This window comes from Talpa europaea (assembly GCF_964194135.1).
Source record: "Talpa europaea genome assembly, chromosome: 1".
Classification (NCBI taxonomy): Eukaryota; Metazoa; Chordata; class Mammalia; order Eulipotyphla; family Talpidae; genus Talpa; species Talpa europaea.
In genome coordinates this window covers 55,397,727-55,423,821 of record NC_140073.1, presented here as the reverse complement: position 1 = coordinate 55,423,821, position 26,095 = coordinate 55,397,727, and the positions used below count along the sequence as shown (strand labels likewise).

Here is a 26,095-nt window from a genome sequence, read left to right as displayed (position 1 = left end):
CAGCTGGGCATCCCTGTGCTGACATTATACATTTAATATAGGTGTGTGTATCATTTATTATCATATATAGCAATATATGTAGGTCTCTATCTCTACAGATACTTAATCATTATAAAAGGACAAGAAAAGACAAAACAAAAACTAATAAAGCATCCAACAATCTTGTCATTCATACCTGTGGAACAACAAACACTTCTGGGATTTCTTGGAGCCTCCAAGACATCAAGGTGGGGAGGAGGCGGGCTCTTCCTTTTACGACTTTGAAAAAATGTTTCAGATAAAGTCTTGGCTTTGAGGCCAGTTCTGCCACGCAGGGCGTGAGTAGGCCGGCTGACCTGGAAGCCCAGGGCCGCTGGGCTGTATAGGGTCCATGGACACTTTTCCCAGCCCGCGTCTACCCCGGTCCCTCTGCCGCCATCCACCTGGGCAGCCCGTGCCAGGGCGCAGGCAGGTTCTCCCCGCGGGGTTCGCAAGGGCCTCCCCTCCCCTGCTAGGAAATCTGACCTGGGGGGTCTGCTACACTTGGCGGGAGTGGGGGGGCTCCGGGTCGCGCAGCCGGGGTCGGGGAGGCCCCCGAGGGGCTGGGCAGCAGCGAGAGCCGCGCTCCTTCCGCCCTCGCGGGCGCCGCCTCCCGCCGCGCGCCTGGCCCGCGCGCCCCGCGGCGCCTCCGGATTGCAGCAGCCACTGGCTTTCTACCAAATCGGGAGCTGCAGTATTTTTTTTTTTTTTTCCTTTTCTTCTTCTTCTTCTTCTTCCTCTTCAGAGAGAATAATCCCAGCCCCTCCAGCTCGCACGACAGTCTTGCGTGGCCGGGGCGAGTAGGCGGGCGCAGGCTTTGCATGCGAACACTGTCCCACCTCCTTTGAACTCTCCTCCAAGCGCCTGCTCTTATTTCCGTTTTTTCATTTTTTAAAAAATTTTGCCTCCCTCAAATTCACCATAGGGGGGGATCCTTCTTGGCTCTGCCCCTCCCCCGCGCCGCGTTCCCCCGGGGAGGGGCCCCCCAGAAGCTCGCTACTTGCCCGCGGCATCGCTTCCCCCGGGCGCCGGGATGGCCACGCGGGGCGCAGGGGGCAGCGGGAGGAGCGGAGGCCGGGTCTAGGCTGGCGCCCCATGTGCCCGGCGAGGATCGCTCTGGGCCCCCCGGCGAGCTCCCTGCCGCAGCCCGCAAGGAATGTCCCCCGTTGTTAAGGACCCTGACTGTTTTACACCAATGATTTGCCACTGCAAAGTTGCTTGCACCAACAACACTTTGTCGTTGATGTTTGGATGCAAGGTAGGATGAGGTTCACGTCTTTTTAATGCATGCTGCCTCCCTGGGGTGCAAACACTCCCTTGTGCTGCTTGTTGGTGTGTCTGCCTGCCGGGAGAGTGACAGAAGCTGGGACTTGCTCTGGGAACTGTCTGGGCTTGGGGGCCCGGAGAGCACACGGGTTTTCTGGTCCCCAGTGTTCGGTGGATAAATGGGCAGTGACAGGACCCTGGTCTCTTGGATACAGAGACTACAAGGGCAGATATGCCACGGAAAGGGGGCGCCTTCGGTGCCTTTTTGCTTGGGATCTCATTGTACTTTGAGCTAGCGAGCGGTTGGGGAGCTGGTCCCCCCATCTGCCAGCTGAACTGATCCCAGGTTATCAGTGCCTGGAGCCCCGACCCACATGGTCCCCAGTAAGGGTGTGTTGGGGGGGGGGGTAGACGTACTGGAGATGGAACAGAACATAGCAATTGGCAATTTGGCACCTTTAAAGCTAAAGCTCGTGTTTTTATTTTAGACAGAAAATCTGGAACTGGCCTCATGTTGCCCCCAATTGTGTGTTTTTCCCATAGCTTATACAATCCACTTGAAATCAACACTCAGAAATTATATCAAAAGGTGGCGCAGTTACTCAGTGAAGTTTCTAGTGAATAACTGTCTCACCCCAGATTTTTGTAAATGTGATTGGTGTTCCCAAGGAAATGAGGTTTGAAGGTTTTTGAAGCAGGTTACTCTTCGTTGTTCCTTATCTGAATGCTCTTTTTCTGGTGCACTCAATGATGCACCCCTTGAAAAAAGAGGTGTAGAACTTGGTATTTGAACAGGCTTAGCTCATGAATTGCCTGCGGACATGGCCCCTTACTCCTAGTTACATGACTTTCCTACTTTGCATGGTGGAATTAGTGGGTTTATCTAGACTGTTTATATAAAAACACTTTTGTGGCCACTATGCCAGCTCACTAAGGAGCAGGGGCTTCATCTGAAATAACTGAATATTCACTTTCATAACTCAACAAAAGTCACATAGATCCTGTTGTTCTGAAAGGAAATGCCAGTGACTGGACTGGATGGCTGGCCAGCACCTTAAGAAGTCGAGTTCGTGAGACATACTTATTCAGCTTCACAGACAGTGCTCATGGGAGGTGTGAGTTTAATGGAAAAATTGGGAGTCAGGATTGTGAGTCTTATTTTGGCTATGTCTCAGAATCTGTGTTCTCGAGACTCTGATCTGCTATAAAATGAGAGGTGTAGATGAGATGGTCCTCTAAAACTCTAACATTCTCCAAGGGCACTTTTTACAAAATCTTCTAATTGTAAAGTTACTGCCAGAGATTTATGTCTTTTACTTACTGTAATAGGTGCATCTTTAGCACTGCTTAAGACAATATTGATTCTACTAAGCAGTGTTTTCTCTTGATGTCCCTGAAAAGGCCTTATACTTGCTAATATTTTGTGTGCTCGCTGCTGTCAGGGAGATGCATGTGAATGAACTGCACCCATAACTAACATGTGAGCTCTCTCCCCACCCAACCTGCCACCCTTCCCCCATGCGTCTGCCTACTCTCCTAATTGTATTTACAGCAATATCTTAGCAATGGCTACTGCTTAAAATCCATTCCCATGAACTTATGAGAATTGCTTTGCAGTGCTAAATGATTATTAACTAAAGTGACTTATCTGTCAAGGGAAATTAAACACAAGCTAATAATCAAATAAGATACGCTATTAGCTATTAGTTTGGAGAATGTTATTGAAAATGGATTCAACCCTTGAAGATAATTTTGGGAAGTTTCCTTTATACTGTAAAGTTTTCCTTTGTTTTTCATACCACAGTGGAGGAAATTGGTATAATTACAGCTTTTTTTTTGAAGTTGGGGAATTATATTACTCTAACTTCCTTTAAGTTCTTTTCCCTTTGGTGTTCAAGCTTAAGAAATTCACTTTGTGGGAGAGAGAACCATGTCAATAGAGGTAAACACCTAAGTCACATATGGTGGTGGACATAGTTCTTTGAAAAGAAATCAAGTCAGTCTCTGTGAAAATAAAATAATGCCTGTAGAGCATCTGTCCCACTTCATTTTGCCAAATATTTGAAGAAGAAAATTCTTAACAGTCCTATATAATAGAATCAATAATTATATTAAAACCGTACTTAGGAATTGTTTAATTATAGACTGGTTTATGTAACCACCATCTCACCCGTTAGAATATTAGCTATGAAAAGAATAGTAATCGTTGTTCTTGTCTTTCTCTAGTGAACTTCTTCAACACTATCTGACTGACAATAACAGAACATAATATGAAGCTGAATTATAAAACTTTGCACCGATTGCTAGATATATGATTTCTCTAAATTTCAGGGGTCTTTTAGGTAAATAGCCAAAGTAATAAATACTGTATTCCATACTAGTACTTATATGTCACTGCAAAAAAAGGGCAATTTATTTTTTTTATTTTTGTTTTTATTTACTGAAGTTTTTAATATTTTTGCATCTTTGTTCATTTTTGTAAATATTTGATTTCTCCCTTCGAGTGTAATCTCCATAGTTCTCCCACCTCCATAGCATCCATGAATCATCACCATAGGCTCTTCTGCTTTTCCCTCCCCACTTTTGACCACTTTCCCCATACCCCTCTGCTATATGCCTCAAATCTATGATCAGCTTGCAAGTTTTGTCTTTTTCCTATGTTCCACCGATAGTACAATTTAAATGTGATATTTGTATTACTTTGTATGTATGCATTATCAAATTATTGAAACTTTTATATGACTGATTATTTTCATAGCTCAGTGAGGGGGATTTGTCATGTCTAGAAGGAAATTCTTTAGCTATTAGGGTGGTTCTTTTGATAAATTATACATCTTTGCTATGAGATTGGTCATTACTCTCCTAAAGTTAACTTTCTTTATAACAAAAGTTTATATACATTGTTGGGGCCATTTATATATCCAAAAATATTTACAAAACATTTATGAAACAAAGTACCAATGAAAAACTGATACCATCATTTAATTCATTCAACACATATTCATTGAGCATTCAATAAATGCTAGACACTGGAGAGCTGACAATAAATCTTGTCCCCCATGATTCCAATATTAAATGGTGTGGTAGATGACTATAGTAATGGACATTCTTGGTTTAAGGGAATATATACATATATTAAGGGTTTCAGCTGAATCTTTGAACAGTGAAAGTAGAATTTAAATAACAGTTGAATAAAAAACTCATGGAGATATAGATATCAACATGGACCCTTCAAAATGCATTTATTGCAGTGTTACCAAGTAAGTTAGACAATACAGTTTTTGGGGTAGACACTTATTTTCTTTCTGGAAGACATTTAGCATGGCAAAGTAAAAACTCAATGCTAATATATAGGCCAGATTTTTGTCAACTTTCTAAAATACTTAAACTCTTTGTTCCTATCACCCTCAAACCTAGTAAAGACTGGAAGTGTGCTGAGTAACTAGAAATTTCAGGACAGAAATCCAAAATAATTGTACTTTGTCATTTGGCCATCTCCAGGGCCCCCCTTATTCATCCTGACAGTCATTCTGTTTAGTTAGCTGTCTTGTGACTATTAGTGGAGATTGTTTTTCTGTTCAGTTCTAGCCCAGGCATTGTGATAGGCATGGGAGATACAAATGTGGGTATGCCCCATTATTTTCCTTCAGGAAGTCTAAATCCATTGAAGACAGACAACCCACCATCCCACCTGACTCCTAAGTTTCATAAGATCAAAAAACTCTTGTTTAATAAAGAACTATTCTATTATATCAATACTCTTCTCTTTGGTCCAGTCTGTATGGTATTATCATAAAACTTGGCCTAAGAGAATGGACTTTCCATGGAGAAGGGGGGGGGTCTTCTAAAAGGTTTTTTTTTTTTTAATGGTAATTTCTGTATTGTTATCTGAAAATAGACACAGCTTTACCTTACCTTAACTTTGTTTTCCTCACATGCAGAGATCCCAGTTCTGCATATTATTCCATGGTCCAGCCTATGCAGTTTCCTTTATCTTCCCTATATTTGCATTGCAAGGACTGGTAGTCCCTGTGTGTGCCCTGCCTGCCTTTCCTCCTTTAGCAACCACCAATATTTATAAGGCAAATGAGCAAACAAAAAAGGACAAACTATTATTTTCCTAATACTGTAAAAGTATTTTATAAATTATAATGAATGTTCTCTACAATGGTCCCTTTGCTTTTTAAAAAGTAAAGATTTTGAAATAGTGCTCATACCTTAGGGAAGCTTTGCTCCCCCCCCCACCCCCCCCACACACACCCATCCCCATAGCTACTTGTTAACATAACAATTCAACTGAATCAAACCATTGATTGCCTAGGCCACACCAGTTGCCTTTAAAATCCTTTCTGATGGATTAGGATAGAAAATGTTTTGGAAAATGTTATAGAGTCCTATAATATGTTTTTCCAGTAAATGTTTAGCCAGGAATCATTTGGTAGAAGGAAACAAAGTAGAACAAGGTGATGGGAAAGGAAAGAGATTCAGGAAAGTGAAGAAAAGCAATAGGGAATTGAACTATGTTTTCCGAAGGCCAGAGAGTACTTTTAAAACCGGTCCAGATCAGAGTGCCTGTCAGCACCTCCTGGGTGGACAGTTCCCTGGAACCTTGGACAGTCCCCAAGCTCCCTTACCAAGCTTCCCTTTCCTCCCTAGAAACTGTCTATGGCAGAAAAGTGGTTTTCTTTGCTGACAGCCCATTCAAACACTGCCAACTTTGATATGAAAGAGTGGTAAATCCAGAAGATTCACTAATTGATCTATCACTATATATCACCATTTTTATTGTTAGTAAACCAATTACTCTGTATGTCAACATTGTGGATATTTTTGTCTGTAATTTTTTTTTTTATTTTAAAGTAATATGGTAAATTAGAAATGAAACAAAATAAAAAAGAAAAGTAATTTTAAAAACATTGTCTAGAAGGCTGGAGATAAGAAATTGTCAATATTTTATTGTATATTTTTCTAGTTTCCAGTATATTTTGTTGTCATTGTCTACATACAGCTTAATGTAGTTTTAATTAAATGTAGTTTTAATCATATGGAATTTACTTTAGATTTTTTTAATTTGCATTAAGATCCTTGTATATATTTTGATAGTTAAAAAAGTTAACCATCCTTATAATTAGATATTTAGTTCCCTCCTTCAATAATCTACTACTACAAATAAAATAAATGCATATTTGGGGGAATAAGCCTTTTTTTATTTGGAAGCATTCCCTTTGTATAGTCTACATTAAGTAAAACTATTATGACATATGTTAAATATTTTAGGACTTTTGATGATTGATATTGCTACATTTATTTTAAAGAGGCTGTATACAATTGCACTGCTCTAATACTCTAGATACATCATAATATATTTAGCTTTGAATATTTTTTCTCTACCTTGTGAATTTATAAATAAGAAGTATTTAGATTATTTTATTGTAAGGAAGTTTAAACTTAATAGTTTTGTGAATGGAGTCAATAGGAGTTCCACTTATATTTGTGTGTTCTGCTATAAAAACGTATAATATACAAACAATGTAGGTGTTCAAAATGGGTACATTCAGATAACAGCTATTTATACTCTCTAGGCCTTAGTCCCTGTATCCATGTGCCTGACAGTGTCTTGCAAATATTATTCATTTATAAATGTCAACTCATTTAATCTTCATAATAATCTTTAGTAATATATATAATAGTTATCCCACTGGTAAAGGTGGCGAAACTGAGGTATACAGAATTGACATAGCTCACCTTAAAGTCACATAGCTCTTAAGTAGCAATGTCAAAATTTGAACCCAACCAGTTATGTCTATAACATATACTCATTTCCAGAATTAACTGGAGGGCTCTTTCACAAAACAAATTCCTATAAGTCCCTTTCTTTCTTTTAAAAAAATTATTTATTTATGCATACAAGAACTAGGTTACAGGCCAGAGGTGTGGGGGGGTGAGAGGATTCACCAGAGACAGAGCAGGGAGAAGAACAGGCAGACTGACTGAAATACACTGCTAAGGGGAGCAGCGGGCGAGTCAGGAGAGGTCTTCTGCACCATATGGGTAGCTCCCTGGCCAAAGATCGAACTCATGCCCCAGTGGCTGCCATTAGCTTCATAGTGCTGTGTCTTAACGCCTTGTGCCACCTGGGAGGACATGTACACATCTTTCTAAGATTAATCCAGAAATTGAATGCAAGGCACACTTGTCAGGACACTCAGTCTTACTGCATCAATATTCTTGGTTGAGAACAGTGTGATTCATTGCACCATTTCTTATAGTATTCATATTCTCAGTTCTGATATTAAGTCAATAAACCATATAGACAGGATCATATGGCAAGTCACAAATTCCTACATAGAAACACATCTCCTACTTTCTAATTCAGTGCTATTCTTTGTATGCCCTGCTCTCTATGAACTAGATTATCTGAGAGTCAAAGTTGAGAGAAAAGTAACTGTCATATTGTAGTTATAAAAAAAGAAGGAAAAATAATACCTTACTTATAGGATTGTTGTAAGGATTAAGTGATATATCATATCTGAAAACAAATAACAAAATACCTGACATGTGGTAAATATTCACACTGTTTTTTGTCTTCTATTTTATTAAGCCACTTTGGGAACTATTATGTATATTGGATATTATTGAAGAAGAGTCAGCTGAACAATGTTATGCAATCAAATACATTATAATTCATCCATCGATTAATGAGGTGTACTTTAACTTACCAACATGTCATCAAAGTGTTTGAATGCAGTAAAAAACATAATCTAGACATTTAAGTAATTCACACCACATACAAGAAACAATCTTAGGTTAAACCTGACCCAGAAAAAGAAAAATAAAAATGAGCAGATGAGTGAAACAGGTGCTTGCTGTTCCAAACAAGCAGACTGTGTAGGCCCTGAGTCCCATTTGACAGTGTATATTTGCCAGTACATGGTCTATTCCAAATGTTATTTTTAATTGTATATTATTTTGAGAATAAAACCTGAATATCAAATGGTAAAGGGGGTTGATTTTTAAAGTCAGTAAGATATGTTGACTTAAAGGAGTGTTGAGAGAGAGAACTTAGGATCTTGTAAAACCTCAGACTTAAATTATATTTTTTATGATAACCTTTGCCTTTTATTCATTTTGTGATGATTTATGTATTTATGCATACAAGAACTGGTATGTCGACCAGAGGTGAGGGGAGTGAGAGGATTCACCAGAGACAGAGTGAGAAGCAGAACAGGCAGACTGAGTGAAATACACTGCTGAGGGGAGCAGTGGGTGAGACAGGAGAGGTCTGCTGCACCATGTGGGTTAGCTCCTTGGCCTGCTGAGGATACACTCCTGATGCAATGGCTGGCAATAGCTTGATAGTGCTGTGTTTTAAACCCTGTGCCACCAGGGAAGCCACACTTTTTATTCATTTATGGAAGTCCAAGTGAAATTCTATAGGCCACATGATCAATTCACCTCCAATCTTTTCTGGGTTAAATTACCTCTGAATTATTATGGCATGCAATACTTCAAGCTTGCATTCATCAGATCTAAATAGAACAAAAGATTGAAATAGAAGGAATTCCTTCTGTCTCACTAATTTGACCAGGGGTGTCAGTCATCTCTGACTTTACCTTTGAAGTAAAATATCAACTCTCCTTGGGTCTTAAGCCAGCTGACCTTCAGACTGAAACTTAAGCCATCAGCTTTCCTGGTTTTCAGAACTTTGGTCTCACTAGAATGACACATCTGTTCATCTGGATTGGTTTCCAGCTTGCTGATGCAGGTCTTGGGACTTCTCAACCTCCCGAGTCCCATGAGAAGCTCCTTATAATCTCTCTCTCTCTCTCTCTCTGGAGAACCCTTATTAATACAGTGGTATTTGGACATACCGTCACTATTAAGTTGTTCTAATCTAGTAAGTTATAAAGGAACTGAGAGATTATAAATACAGTTGAATCTCTGCGCCATAGGCATCTCATTGCAGTTAAACTTGTTTTCTTAGAAATCCATGCATTTACCTCATTATAAGTCACATATTATATCCCTAGATATAGCACAGTAGAAATCATTTGATGCTACTGTAGAGACTTTTCCATCTACATGTACATATGTGAATGGTCTGTCAGTCTTATAAGCACAGCATACATTACAGGGATGATTAGGTATTCAACAATAATTTTTCTTATGAATGGTTAAATTATTAGTTCAAACAAAATAAGAACATTGTCCTAAATTATGACTTTTGGAAGCCCCATGCAATAACATCAATTTTGTGTCGCGTAATTCCTAGCATAAAATACATTATGCTTTGATGGTGTTCCATTGCATTATCTTTATTAAAATTTTGTCCAAGCTCCTGAGGTGACTTAAATAATTTTATTTATTGAATGGGCACTTTGAAAAAAGTCATAGTCTCTAAAATGCTGGTCTGATATATTCTTCTTTTTTAAAGATTTATTTATTTATGCATACAAGAACTGGGATATAGGCCAGAGGTGTGGGGGTGAGAGGATTCACCAGAGACAGAGTGAGGAACAGAACAGGCAGATTGACCGAAATACACTGCTGAGGGGAGCAGTGGGTGAGTCAGGAGAGGTCTGCTGTGACATGTGGGCAACTCCCTGGCTGGGGATCGAACTCCTGCTGCAGTGGCTGCCAATAGTTTCATAGTACTGCGTCTTAACCCCTTGGGTCACCAGGGAGGCCCCTGGTCTGATATATTCTAACTGCCTTAACATCCACATTATAATATTAACCAGGGATTAATATTGCTTTATATTTAAAATTAATGATAGAATCCAATAATGATTAATATTTTTATCAAAACCACTTTTATTATATCTCAAGCAGTATGGTAGTCACGAATATGTCAATTGTCTGGTTATCTAAGATTATGAGGCTTTGATTTTTTCTTGGGAGCTACGCCTCCAGCTATCCTTATTGTGTTTGACACTCCACTTGCAGGAAGGTTGATACACTTATTTATTCATCAATATCTAGCTCTCTTTTCATCATATATTTCATTTACTGTTTTAGTAGACATCTCATGGAAATACTCAAAACTAATACAGCACAGTTTCTGCCTTGAGGTTCTTTCAGTTCAGCTAGTAAGGCAGCACCAAGAAACATACATGAAAGAAATTACCAAAAGGTAAAGTTGGATCAATTCTACTGAAGGCTTAACATGCACATGTGTTTTTTTTTTCCCTCTAAAGGCTTTACAAGCATGAACCTGCATGTTTCTCAATATAGTCCATGAAGGTATCCACTAACCTCTTGTGACACCACCTCTAAATATTAATAATATGATACATAAACTAATATCAAGTGAAGTTCCACGATATAGTTCAGGTTTTAAAATTAATTCCATACCCTTCTATGTTAGGAAGCCCCATTTTAGACAATGAGAAGACAATCAGAGTCAGTGGTTGCTTTTAGTAGAATTAGGGAAGATTTTTGAAGACAAAGATTTTATTCTAGGATTTGAAGACAAGATTTTACTCTAGGTTTTCTGACTAGATCAGAAAGAAAAAAAAATAAGTATGACCTTGAATTCAAATCTATTGATCCATCTTGACGGTCCTACACTTCTTTGCTAGTATTGTAAGAAAAAGATATCCGAAGTATCAATGTGATGTTAAAGACATTCCTTGAATGAAAGGGAGAAGGAAGGAAGAAGGAACAGAAGGAGAAAGGGCTAGTCTGTATTTCATCCTGCAGTGTGAATGATGCAGAGAGATACCCTGGGCGAATCTTAAATCGGAGTGTGCCTTTGGTTCAGTAAACACAGAAGTAGGAAGCAAGTCCTCAGGGTAAGAGGTTGAGGTTAACAGGAGCCATGTAATTGGATCATGTGATCATGGGCAAAGTCTTTCACCTCTTTGGGTTAAATGTCATCTATACAATGTCGTACGTAGATTTAATCATTTTGTTATGCCAGACAAATAAGAAAATAATGAATACTCTGGCATGTAGAAGTGATTTTTTAAGTAATTTTTTTAAGATTTTATTTATTTATACAAGAACTGGGGTACAGGCCAGAGGTGCAGGGGGATGAGAGAATTCACCAGAGACAGAGCAGGGAGCAGACCAGGCAGACAGACCAAAGACATTGTTGAGGGGAGCTGTGGGCGAGACAAAAGAGGTCTGCCATGCCATGTGGGTATCTCCCTGGCTGGCCAGAATTAACCTGCACCACAGAGGCTGCGGACAGCTTCACAGCATGGTGCTCAACCTGCTGCACCACCGGGGAGGCCTTAGAAGTGATTAAATAAATATGTTTTTCTTCCTCTCACTCCCTCAGATGCATTCCCTTCCCATCTCACTTTTGTTTATATTAGTATAGTATGAATAGCCTAAAAATTGGCCTTTTCATTTTCATATCTAAGATTCAGGAGTGGGAATGCAAGAGCTTACCTTTTGAACCACATCAGGTATTAATTATATTCAGCCCACCTTTGCTGAGTATTCAGTGTGTCATCTCTTTGCTAGGGAAACTTATCATCCCTAAATATTATTAATATATCCCATTTTCTCCTATTTTCAGTAATGCAAGCACAGTCCTTCCCCCATGATTTCATCTCAGAGAATCTGAGAGAGGATGTTCCAGTCCCAAAACACATTCCTGTGAGCACAAATTCAGTTATGTGTAAGTTATTATAGCTGTCGTTACGGAGGTAGTGGTGCCTGAAGGTATTAAAATAGATAACCCATTTCCTCACATCTGCTGCCTGAGAAGAATTTTGTTTTACATATCAGTGAACCTTATTTTCATTATTTAAAAGGCCAAATGACCATCCGAAAGAAATGTTCCTCGGGATTCTGTAGTCAGCCTAATTCCCAAATAAACCTTTCTGAGTCTGTGAAATGAAAACATTTTCTCTCTGTGCTTGAGCCTTGTGCACTGCCCTTTGCTGGAGCTATTTCCCCAGCAAATTGCTATGGTTGGTCTCTCAAGCCAGAGGGTAGAAAAAGGTTTTATAATGAAAATGCTGACAGGTTCTTATCTATAGCAGTATGATGAGGGATGCTATGATCTCATTTATTGTAGAAATCGGATGCCTGTTCTGCTGATGGGAAAGCAGGCATCCTCCAAAGCTCTGTGTTTTGTTTTTTTTTTTAATTTATCTTGAAAAGTTTGCAAGGAAAAAAAATAACTCTAGGAAAATAGGAAACCAGGACTATACAAAATGCACTTTTGTTCTTCTGGTAAAGTGGTAAATTGATTTTCAACAAGGTTCTCAGATGAAGTGGTCAGATGTTTTAAGAGAATGGAGATGGGACTCTGTCTACTGAATTCAGGACTTAACTCACTGTAATGTTTTTATCTATTTAGAAGGAACCTTTAATCTTGATCTTAGATTTTTAAATAAATGATCATTGTTTTTACATGCAAGGCACTCTGCAATTAGTTATCTTTGCCCCTCAACTCAAAAGCTCAATAAAGTATATTTTTTTATAGTTGAGGAAACTAAAGCACATTGAGTTTAAAATTCTTTTCACTAATGGTGTTCAAGCATCAGCCCTATGACCATTTTCTGTGATATTATTCAGTTGGTGAAAAAGCTAATGGGAGCTAAACTGCATATCCTTGATTTTTTTTTTCCTTTCAAATACATTCTTTCTAAAGATGCTACACTTTGCCCACGTTCACAACACATATGGTGGTGCGCTGGGTTTTAAGTCCAGCTTTCTGACTCCAAGCCAGGAAAAATCTCTCCTTTTCCTTGTTTGCTCTTTCATAAGCATTTTTAAGGCACTACCAAGACATTCAAAGCATTGAGATATTTCTGGGAACCTGCTAAGGACATTATGTAGAACTGTTACTTACTTAAGAACAATCTTTTATGTGATCAAGATGAGTATGCGCTACCCATATTGAATCTTTTTTTTTTTTAAGATTTATTTATTTATTTATACAAGCACTGGGTACAGTCAGAAGCGCGGGAGGGTGAGAGAATTCACCAGAGCCAGAGCAGGGAGCAGAGCAGGCAGACTGACGAAGTACACTGCTGAGGGGAGCAGCGGGCGTCAGGAGAGGTCTGCGCGCCATGTGGGACCCTTGCCCAGTGGCCAGGGATCAAACCGGTGCTGCAGAGGCTGCGGGCAGCTTCGTAGCCGAGCGCTCAACCACTGTACCACCAGGGAGGCCCTTGTTTTGTTTTTAAAAGATTTATTTATTTATTTATGCATACAAGAACTGGGGTACAGGCCAGAGGTGTGGGGGGTGAGAGGATTCATCAGAGACAGAGTGGGGAACCGAACAGGCAGCCAGAAGTGTGGAGGGTGAGAGGATTCACCAGAGACAGAGTGGGGAACAGAACAGAACAGGCATATTCAGAACAGACTGAAATACACTGCTGAGGGGAACAGCGGGTGAGTCAGGAGAGGTCTGCTGTGCCATGTGGGTAGCTCCCTGGCTGGCCGAGGAATTGAACTCGTGCTGCAGAGGCTGCTGATTGCTTCATAGGTTGCATCTTAACCCCTTGAGCCACAGGAAGGGCCCTGTTCTGCAATTTTGAATGAACATTTTGCATTGGTGTTTAAGGTTTTTTTTTTAACTATATCTTTTGAAAAGAGCTCTATCTTGATGATAGAGCTAGGCTCTATCATCTTGATGAACCCTAGGCTCCTTTTGCAGTTGTTGGTTAATTTGTCCATATTTTTAATTTCTTATGTTTTATTTCACTTAATTTCTCTTTGAAAGAATTTAGGGGAACTGTGCAGCAACTTTAACTTCACTGCAACTGTATTTTTAGCAAATTAAGAGAGAGGTAATAGTCTTAAATAGCTTTAGAGTTTCAACTTTTTTTTTCAAACTATGTTTTTTTTTTAAACCATATCAAGATGACTTTCTGTCTGTAGCAGATTTGCTAAAATGAGTTTCATCAGTCCTAGAATGTTAACCTTAAGAGCTCCATGTTGTGTGTTACATCTTGACCCTTTACTACCTATCATAAACTCAGTTTCATGTATCGTATTAATGTTAAATTGTGGTGAATCTATCAAGTTGTTCCAAATGGCATTGAGAAAATATTAATGAGGTAGTTCACATGATGTGCCTACAGTTTCTTACTTTCAAATGAATAATCCTATGTTGAATGGTTTGAAATATTTATCTTTAATAAAACTTGGCTATTTTGAGTCCCCAAGGCATTCTCTCTATAGAGAGGCTTCTGGCAATGAGTCATCTAGCACCTATCCTGTTATTTAATTATTACATATAAACATTCTACTTGCCCACCCAGCAAGGATTTATTATTATTATTTTTTTTAGCAAGTAGTTGATTTAGCAAGGAAAATTAAGCATTGATACTATTTTACTTGCTTAGTGCTTTATAATGGTATGGGCTCTTTCTAAGGAAGGAGGAGATTAAAGATATTTTAATTGTTTGACTAATCCTTATTCACCCTTCAGTACTTTGTGAGTACTCACCATGGAAGATATTCCTGGTGATCCTATCCCCTTTCTTTCCCTGTGGAGTGTGGGCTTCTTCCTATCATACTGAGCTAAAGTGCCATGACATTAAATAATATGAGGTATCAGTCTGGCATTTAATGCTCTGAACACCTACGTATTAATACAGTGATTGCAGTGTACAAAATGCTCAATATGTATTTATTGAATGAATGGTTATGTGATCTTTGTGTTTAATTATTTAGGCAAGTAAAACCTAGTGTTAATTTCAAAGAAGGACCTCTTACTTTTCTTAATGCTTTCCATGCCTCTCCCATAATGAACCCATTATACTTTATTTTTAGGCTATTTTTAGCTGCATATAATTTTACTCAAATTCACTTCTTAAGAGAGAATTTCATTTCAAGAGAGAAAGTTGGGTATTCATTAAGTATATTTTGAATGAACAAGTAAATAAATCCCTCATTCTTCAGCACTGATAATTACAAGTTTGTTGATGTGTATATGGTGAAGGGATGAATAAGTAAATGAATGATTATAAACATAATTTTAACATTAGCTTATATTTTGTGAGTTAGTTTAGCTTTATCTTAAAACAATTCCTAACAGCTGGAAGGGATTTGTTTTGCTTTTATTACTCATAAATTCACATCAGTGTTCATATTTCTGATGGCCTCAGAATTCAGATAGTGTCCAGTGTCTTCAATAAAATTGAATGAGTTATAACAGAACTGTCAAGAAGAGCTGGTTATGTACTTTCATAGGTCGAGGTTCAGCGTAGTGCTACCGTGAGAATTTCACAGTCTTGGTGATCTGGAAAAGGAGATCACTGGAAAATTCCTCCTTATGTGTCAGGCTCATAGGCACCCTATTTATTCCATCCCAACTAAATTGGAGTTATTAATTCCCATGTAAGTCCTTGTGAATTAAGTCCAGTGAAAACTAGTTTATTTTCCATATGTTAGCTAAACTACTTTGAATGCTTCATTAAGCATGGCAATTTAAGAAATTTTTCTGGCCAACTAGGCAGAACTGCTGAAAACTGTTGCTAAGAACAACCAGCTAGGAGTTCTTAAATTAACTTACAGGCAGCCTCAAAACCTTCCTACAAGTGAATGTGTGCCTGTGGGTGTCTGCTCACATGACTTTATTTGTTATTTAAGTAATTAAATAACATGCATATTTGCAATGAATGAACCAAATGATACCTGTAAACCCAGGTTAAGTTTGCTTCTATGTAGAAAAACCAGCCAAGAAGTGGAAAATTAGAATATTTTGTAAATGTTGTAAAATTAAGTAATGGTCTACTAAGAAGAGCCCTGGTCAATGGAGGTTAAGCTGTTTGAACATCAAAATGCTCCTTAATTTTAAAATCATTTAAAATCATTATCACAGTATGGATTATGACATGTATGTAGAAAATCTAGCTTGTGTACTCCGTGAAAGCCAGGGCTTCTCTGATTTATGAATCCTTCTACTGCTTGCCCAGCATGGCACCTGGGGCATAGCATGTGCTAATTAATATTTTCTGTATAAATGAGTAATGCCCAGATAGTAGTTCCATTTTATCGACGAGTAGTTGGAGGGACATAAGTTACATTCCATGGGTTTATTATAGAGAGAGGGTTAAGCTAGTCTTCAAACGCAGAACTAACTTTGAAGACTGTACTCTGAAGTCAAATGTTTCTTACAAATGCCTTGCAGTGTCAAGGTCTATACTCCGTATGACTTAATAGCCTGTACATGTGAAGACAGTATACAGTAGAGATAGAGATGTGAATTTGTATATTTGACAGATCTGGATTGAAAATTTAGCTCCTACAATATAATAGGTATGGGTGAATGGGCAAGATATTTAATATTCCTGAAGGCCAATATGCAAATGCAAAATGTAAATTTTAGTTATAAAACACATATTGTAGTAATTATACAATAAATTAAGTATATAAAAATTTGATATTTTATATGCAAAGTAATATTGACTGCTATTATTACCATTATTTAAAGCAAAGGAAAAACCAAGTAGGATTGTGCAATGTGTTATTCTGGGGGATAGATACAAATAAATGAATATACACATACTTACATATGTACATGCATACATACATACATACTCTATTGCCCCAGAGAAATGATTATGAGTTGTAACTGTTTATGGATCTTTTTATACCAAAAAGCTATATTTATTCTCTTATTTAGCACTGCAGCTGATAATATCTTCAAAGTTGAAGACTTGACTATCTTGGTTATGTAAATTATCATTTATATGTCCAGATCATTTTTCCACTAGCCCAAGCTCTTGAGACCCAAGTGTGTAGATATATTAATGTTTTGACAAATGTAGAAGTTAGGGTTGAGTATTTTGCAGAATTTAGCTTTATATGTTTACCTCAGAGGAAACACATTTGACCCATGCAAATATGAATGGTAAATATTTGCTTTTTTCATTTCCTGAACCACTAGTCTTAGCATTAAGAGCCTATGTGGATGGAGATCACCCTCTTCAACTTCTTGTGGTTTTGTTCAGATCTCATCTGAAGGAATAAAGATCAATGACTTAGAACAAGTCCAGGGTCTCAGTATTTTCTTCAGAGAAATCAAGTAGGTCCTACTACAGTACATACAATTGAAACTGTGATTCATGTGAATTGTGGAAATTTATAATTTTTCTTGTAGTGACATTCATGTTTAAAAGGATGACTCAATTAATTTAAGCACAGGAAGATCTCATTCATCTGACATAATAAGGAAATTGCAGGTTCTGCTTAAGCACATTATTGTCAAATAAAGTGAGCCCCCCTTAAGTGTATAATATATTTGTAAGCATTCTTGGTGAAAATCTTTAGAGGTACAGTGTAAACTTCCTTGTTTCAATGGTACTATAATATGAAAATAGGTATGAATTCTATTTGGGAAAATTATCTCAATAAATAATGATTGATTTCCTATTTCACATGTATATGTAGGTCTTTCCATTTGCCAGATGTTGTTTCAGTCTCTGAGAAGGCAATGAGGTAGGAAATACAGATGGCTTCTTCTTTATAAAGTTTACATGTTTATAGTCAGAAAACAACATATATATCATATTTATGGCATGTGTGTGTATTAAGTATGAAAAATCAGGAAAAAAGACATGCTAGGAAATTACACAAGATCTGATTTAAACTGAGAGGGCATGAAAAATTTTTCTGAGGAAGTAATATTTGGGAAGAATGGGTTCAAATTACAAAGTTCAAGAAGAATAGCTGTGGCTGGTAGTGTGGAGTGTGCTGTGAGGGAGAGGAAAAGAAAGTATTTGAGGGGATCATCAACACTTAGTGTCTGATTAATGGGGATGGGAATCAAAAAAAAGAAAAGAGTCAATAGACATTTTGAAGTGTTAAGCCTGGAGTTCTTGGAGAATGATGTGACTGTCAATAGAACAGAAGGGAAATTAGGAGTGGGAGAAGAGGACTTTTATTTGCACTTATACATTATGTTGGGGTGAGCGTGAGTCATCCACCTGGTAAATGATGACCAACCAGTTGGGATGTAGCACTAAGGAAGTGAGAGTTGAGCTGCAGCTACAGATTTGACAGTCACCCACTGTCATGAGAATGCCATGGGCATCAGGATCCTGCAGAGAAAACCAGAGTGTTGAAAATCCTTGCTGTGAAAGGTGGAGGGTAATAATAATCTAGTGAAGACCAAAAGATTTAGTGCCATACTAATAAAGGTGAGACTTCCAACAATATGGGAGCTGATGACTCTGATGATTTATTTATTCCTTCTATCAACAAATATGATATACATTGAATACTATGATTTTACATTGTGCTAGACATGTGGGGCATCAATATGAACAAAGCAAGTATTTAGACTAGAAGAAAATGATTGAAAAGTATGGAATTAGTCATTGCACTAAATTGATAACTAAACTGTGGGTACTTTAGGGCAAGGAGAATGGGAGATAAAGCCGACCGATGTGTTTTGCTTATTTAAATGTTCAGAAAAAGAAGGGAGGAAATGATGTGTGATTGGGATAGGTCTGTGAGGCTATGAAGTTTCTGCTCAGGCCTTTTAACTGAGCCACAGCAGAGAGAAAACAGGAGTGTAAAGGAATCTGTCTGATATTAGGAATCGTAGCTCTTCCATTTCAGAGCCAGCTTTGCTGTGAATACTCTCCATTCTATTTTCTGGCTTTCATTTTTATTATTAGTAAAAAGAATAAACAGGTGGGAGGCTTCCCCTGGTGGTGCAGCACCGGTTTGATCCCCGGCCTCTGGCTAGGGTCCCACATGGTGTGCAGACCTCTCCTGCCGCGCCCGCTGCTCCCCTCAGCAGTGTATTTCATCAGTCAGCCTGTTCTGTTCCCCTCTCTGGCGCTGGTGGATTCTCTCACCCTCCCGCCTTCTGACTGTACCCAGTGCTTGTATAAATAAATAAATAAATAGATAGATAGATAAATAAATAAATAAATCTTTAAAAAAATAAATAAACAGGTGGGGAGTGGTTCAAAGACTTCTGAAATCCCTCCCAGTTCTAGCACTCTGGGAGGCCAAGAAGGTAGCGTTAACAGGGGTGATCAGGGTGAGAGTAAAGGCACAGGACTTATGTTATGACAGCTATATTAGTAATTAATAATGATGGCAATACCTATTTTGAACAACGTACTATGCTAGATACATTTTCTTCACAATAGCATGGAAGCAAATGTCATAATTCTCATGCTACCAATAAAATCCTAAGATTAGAAAGATTGATGACTGACTGAAGTCATCAGTCAGTAAGTAGAACTGAGATTCAAATTCAGATAAACATGAACATGACAGGGGGTGGAGTCTTCCAGTGGAGTTCTGCATCTTTAAGAAAATAGAGCACAATATGTTGGGAGTATAAGAAGGGGTTTGGGAGCAGTGTCCTGTGAGGAGAGGAAAATGTCTAGAACTGGATCCAGAGGCAGGGAAGACAGCCCCGCCCAAGTGTCCGTGCCTAGGCCTGTGGTGTTCTCGCAGCCCTGAAGCTGGTCTTGTTTACAGCATTCTGCTCTACAGCTTGAGAGCCAGGGTGGAGAAGCAGGAACTGGAGGCAATCCAGTATCCAGGACTGACACATATGTCTTGGCGGAAGTTTAAGTGGGAGGCCAGGGAGTGAGGCAGGCTGTGCTGCCATCACTGACTACATGCAGGCTCCAGGCTGGGCTACAAGGCAGGGGAGTCAGGTAGCAAGAAGGCGGCTATGATGTGACTTATAAATAATAATGTTACTTTACCATATGGTTATTGACAATATGTTTAAATGAGATCTGGTTTTAGAGAAAATCTTATTCTCCTGAGATTTCTTTTAGCCACATTTGATCAGTTCTTTATTTCTCATAGATTAATTGTATTCTCTTTAGATTTTCACTTTATGGAAGGAAATTTCAAAATATCTAAGCAAAAATTTTATATAATGCTCAGGATAATAAAGATAATTTTTTTCTTGTCATCTTTGCTTTTTACACTTGCATTTATGTGTTCTGAGACAAACTTCAGTGGATACTGTGACTTTAGTTTATCTCAAAGTTATCATCAATAATTATTTTTTCTTGAAACAGTAACACATATGATAAATGCCATTAATTTATACTGTATAGTATCACTACGTTCTAAAATTTAATTTCAAAGTATTATCTTTAATAAACATTGTGAAGTTTTAACAACTTCAAATTCCTCTTGCTGGATTCTGAATTTTAATTATGAGCATATAAATTAAATGAATAAAAGTTATATTTATTATATACCTACTATATATGAGGAACTATCCCACATATTTCACATAGCTTATGTGCTTAATATTCTAAATGAACATATGAGGTAGTTACTAGCCTATTTTAAAAATGGGGAACTAGATGGCTTAAACTAAGCTCCTCAGGTCATCATTCTCAAAAGTGACTCAGCCCACATTTAACCCCAAATTGTTCAGACTTAAGGCCATGCATATGTTTATAGCCCATTCACCAATGTTAGGAGTGTATGCGACTTGCCTTCTTGAACTCCAGAAATCCTCTATATGCAGTCCTTTTTCTAGTTACCTCAAAACAAAACTCATTAGAAAGGAAGAATTCCTTTTAGAACCGTACATCCCAAACAAAAAAGAAGGCAGGGAGGCAGTGCCCATCCCATTAGGGGAATCAGCAGGAGATAAGGATAGAGGAGCAAATCAGTTGTATTTGGAGCAAGTTCCCTGATAAGACTGTAAGATAGGACCAGGATTCTAGACCAGGCTCAGATGAGGGGAGACATCTTTAAGAATATTTGGACTTGAAAAATCCCAGAAATCATTCCTTGTTTCACTTGACTTTAGGATTAGTTGCTGTTTAACCTTTAATAAAGACTTAGGATGACAGAAAGTTTTTCTTCTTTCCAGACAACTCGTCATGTTGTTAAGTCTTATTATTAATGAATAATAATTTAATTAATTTAAATCAGTAATCAAACCACCAGTTATTACATTTCCCCTGTGCATCAGACATTTTATTAGTTTCATTTTTAAGCCTTCCCTAGACCTTTAAGTATGTGCCTACATCATAAAAATTTGTAGAATGTTGGACGTGTCCAAGACCTGACATGACAGTTGATAAGAACTAAACACAGGTTCTCTTTATTCTTTATTACACCAAACTGCCCCCCTACAATTTCAATCTTTTGACTCTTTTCCAAGAAATATTCCACGATGTAGAGACACAAGTGAGTTCTGTAAGGACATAGGGATTCTGGAAGCTGAGCAGTGCCATGAAAGTTGCTTCAATTTAATGCATATAAAGACATGACACTTTATTTTTAATGTTAGAATAACAAGGTATTTTCAGAACAACCTAAAATAATATATAGGAATTCAAAAGTGATGAATTCTGGCAGATGACAACCAAAAGCACAGTATTTTCAGTGGATTTTAGGAAATTAGCTATGTTATTGTTCTCATTTTGAAACAATGTATGTTCAAAAGGTACTCTTATTCAAGTAATTATCTAATTGATTGCTTTAAGAATATTTAATTCTTTAAGATTTGCCTTTTGTATTATGTTATAGAAGAACAATTAAACTTAGAATGGAGTCTAAATTTCTATGACATGAGAAAGTAGATTCTAAAATCAAATTAGATTACATAGACTGCCATTTATAATTACTTACCATCAAAAAACCTATGTATTTTGTCATCTGTCCAAGACTTGAATCTTTGCTCTGCCACTTATTCTTGAGTAGCTCTGAATAAATAGTTTCATCTCTTTAAACCTTGTTTTCCTCATTTGTGGATTCAGTTTAAAATCTACTGCATTGTTTTTGCTTTGAGGGTTAAATAAAATAATACTTGTGAAATTTCTAGCACAATGTCAGAAATAGAGAAATCAGAGATAGAGTCAATCAATTTTAAAAGTGAAAAAAATATGAATTTTAGAGTTTGGATTTGATTACCATCACTCACAATTTGACTGTCTGCCTTTATAACACCTTTGTATCATCTCCTAGTGAGTATGCTTTTTTTTTTTTTTTTTTTTGAGGTAACACTGGTTTACAATACTATATATAGTTTAGGAGTATATATATAGATGTCTGTTAGTTACCACACCACACCCACCAACGATTGGGCCCCCTTCACATTTTGTCCCCACCCCCAACCTTACCTTCAAGTGGTCTTCAATCATTGTCACATTTCTATGGCTTATTTTTATTTTTTATGTTTCTTTCTTTTGTTTCTTTATATTCCACACTGAGTGATTGAATATCATGTAATGCATGTTTTACTCTTTCTGACTTCTTTCATTTAGCATAATCCCCTCCAGTTCCATCTGTGTTGTTGCAAATGACAAGATATTTGATCTCTTTTTATAGCTGATTAGTATTCCATTATGTATATAGATCCCATTTTTTTACAAAGTCTTCTTATTGTTATTTTATTTTTATTGAGGTAATGTTGGTGTACATTATTGTTGTATTTTCAAAGGATAATACCCTCCTTCACATATAGATCATATAGATAGTGGGTCTGCCTGCCACCAAAGGACCCTAGTTCACACTCCTAGCCCATTGATAGCACATTTTCCTGATTGACTCATTTGTTTTGGGGCACTTGGGTTGTTTTCAGAACTTGGCTATTATATATGGTGCTGCAATCAGCATATGAGTGCATACTCCCTTTAATTTAGGGATGTAATTGCCTAATTGAATGTAAAAATGAATTTTTACATTTTTGGATAAATATTAAGCCATAGAATTGCTAGACCACATAGTATATCTATTTTTAATATTTTGAAGAACATCCATAATGTTTGCTATCTGTCATGTCTGAACCAGTTTACATTCCCACCAACAGTGTATGAATGTTCCTTTTTCTGCACAACTTTGCCAATATGTTGTTTCTTGGTTTTTGAAATGGGCCAATCTCCACATTTATTAGGTAGTATCTCACTTTTATTGCATTTCCTTGATGATAAGTGATGACGAACATTCTGTCATGCGATTATTGGCCTTCTGTACATCTTCTTTGGAAAACTGTCCCTTCGGTTCTTCTGCTCATTTTTTAAAATTGTTTTTGTTGACTTACATGTGTTCTTTGTAGAGCTTGGGTATTAGTCCCTTTTCAGAAGTTTGATGTGTAAATATTTTCTCACATTCAGTGGGGTGTCTTTTAATTATAATGACTGTTTCTTTCACTGCACAGAAGCTTTTAGATTGATGTAGTCCTATTTGTTTATTTTTGCTTTTGTTACCCTTGTTGTTGTTGGAGTCAAGTCCCTAAAAACATCCCTGGAGCTTATGTCTTGGAGTGTCTTGTTTATATTTTCTTCCATGTATTTTTTTGTTTCAGATCTTATTTACAAATCTTTCATACATTGTGAGTTCATTTTGTGTGTGGTGTGATTTAGCGCCCAGTTTTTCCAATATTTTTTTAAGATTTATTTATTTACGTTTACAAGAACTGGGGTGCAGGCCAGAGGTGTGGGGAGGTGAAAGGATTCACTAGAGATGGAGTGGGAAACAGAACAGGCCGACTGACTGAAATACACTGCTGAGGGGAACAGTGGGCAAGACAGGAGAGGTCCACTGCACCATGTGAGTATCTCACTGGTCGGCCAGGGATTGAACTCCTGCAGAGGCTGCAGATAGCTTCACAGTGTTTTGCTTAACCCCTTGCGCTACCAGGAAGGCCCAGTTTTCCCAACAGCATTTGTTAAAGAAACTTTCCTAGCTCTATTATTTACTCTTGGCTCCTTTGTGATGAATTACCTGTCCATATAGGTGTAGATTTATTTCTGGATTCTTAGTTCTAGTCCGTTTTTTGTTTATCTATTTTTATTCTAATACCATACTGCTTTGATTACTATAGCCTTGTAGTTTAAAGTCTGGGAGCATGATACCTCCATTCCTCTTCGTTTTGTCAAGATTGTTTTGGGTATTTGGGAAATTTATGGTTCCATATAAATTTCAGTTATGTTTGCTCAGTTTCTCTGAAGAATTCCATTGAAACTTTGATAGGGATTGCATTAATCTCTATATCATTTGGAGTATGATGTCCACATTAATTTTTTAATTCTTTCAAACCAGGAGCAGGGAACATTTTTCCATTTCTTTGTGTCTTTTATTTGTTTCTACAATACCTTATCAACTTCATTGAATATGTCTTTCACCTACTTTGTTAGGTTTATTTCTACATATTTAATACTTTTTGTTGCTACTATAAATGTGAATGTTTTCTTGATTTATTTCTTCTAGTTCTTTGTCTACATAGAAAAAATGCAATAGACTTCTGTTATTGATTTTGTAGCCTATCACTTTACTGAGCTGTTTTTTTTTTTTAATAGCTTTTTAGTGGAATCTTTAGAGTTTTCTGTGTATATTATCATGTAATCTACAGCTAGTGATAGTTTACTTCTTTTCCAATTTGGATTCCTTTTATATTTTTATATCTCCCTTTTACCTACTTACTCTAGCAAGGACTTCTGATGCTATAGTGAATAGTGGTGGTGGGCATCACCATCCTTGTCTTATGCCTGGTCTTAGAGGAAAAAACCTTAAAATTTCCACCATTGAGTATGTGGTTTTGGCATATATGGCCTTCATTATGCTGAAGTATGTTAATTCTATCCCTGTTTTATTAAAAGTTTTTATCATAAATGGATGTTGAATCTTGTCTATTACCTTGTCTTTATCTATTGATATGATCATACGATTCTTATATTTTCCTTTTGTTGATGTGGTGAATTACTTTGATTTATACTCAGGGATAAATTTCATTTGGTCGTGATGCATGATCCTTTTAATGCACTGTTGAATTTAGTTTGCTAAGATTTTGTTGAGTATTTTGCATCTGTTTCATTGACGATATTGGGATATTTAGCGGTAAGTTTCTTTTTTTTTTTCTTTTGTGATGTCCTTGTCTACTTTTTGTATCAGAGTAATGTTTGCCTTCTAAAACATGTTAGAGAACATTCCTTCTTTCTAAATCTTTGAAAGAGTTTGAGAAGGATAGGTATTATTGCATCTGAATTTTTGGTAGAATTCAATAGTTTATATTTCATAAAGTAGATAGAATTCCCTGACATATTTAGAGTAATTAAGAATGTCAGGTGGGATGTTTTTGTTATATATTTATGCATGCTTTTAAAAAAATTATATATTTATGCATATAAGAGCTGTGGTGTAGGCCAGAGGTATGGGGAGGGTGAGAGGATTCAACAGAGACAGAGTGGGAAGCAAAACAAGGAGATCTACTGAAATACACTGCTAAGGAGAGCAGTGGATGAGACAGGAGAGTTGTGCTGCACTATGTAGGTTAGTTCCCTTGCTGGGGATTGAACTTGTGCTGCAGTGGCTGCAGATAGCTTCATAGTGCTGAGACTTAACCCCTTGCGCCACCAGGGAGGCCCTTATGCATGTTTCTTTGATGACAGACATTAATAGAGCTGAAATAATGAAATTACAAAGCAATTAAGTGGTAGAAATTAGAAGTACAAAAGGTGTCTAGAAAAGTGTCTAAAAAAGCTTTTTGTGATAGAAAACAATACATCTTAAATTTCTGAACCATGCTAGTCTACTTAACTGTACCATAATCAATGCGTACTAGATTAATTTGTATTCTAACTTATTATGAAAATATTTTTAAAAGTTAGCTAAGTTAGCTTGTGAAATAATGTGTGTGTGTATATATATATACATATATATATAATTAAAGTAACATTGCATTATAACACTACATAAGCATCAGGTGGGCATTATTGAAAATCAGTAAGTGTATATAGCCTACATTTATCTTCATCACTTAAAGTCAGATGGTTTAATTTTGAATATTCTCTCTCCTTCAAAAATGATTTTGGGTAAATATGTGTTCTAGGCCTTTGTTACTTTATTATTAAATGGGAGGTAATAACAGTTCCATCTCATGGAATTGTAATAA

General features: G+C 37.2%; 1 protein-coding gene across 7 annotated transcripts in view; it reads left to right on the top strand.

The window, feature by feature from the left end:
• DLG2 (discs large MAGUK scaffold protein 2) overlaps positions 1-26,095 on the top strand; it is a gene marked incomplete at both ends in the record, with an annotated part of 1,956,162 nt that overhangs the window by 757,135 nt on the left and 1,172,932 nt on the right. The window contains one exon of one of the 7 annotated variants that reach the window (XM_084247158.1): positions 1,175-1,276. The exons of the other annotated variants lie outside the window; for them this stretch is intronic. Within the exon in view, the coding sequence (XP_084103284.1) occupies positions 1,175-1,276 (102 nt within the window). Of the gene's footprint in view, positions 1-1,174; positions 1,277-26,095 lie in introns of those variants that run through there. 7 annotated transcript variants of the gene reach the window in all.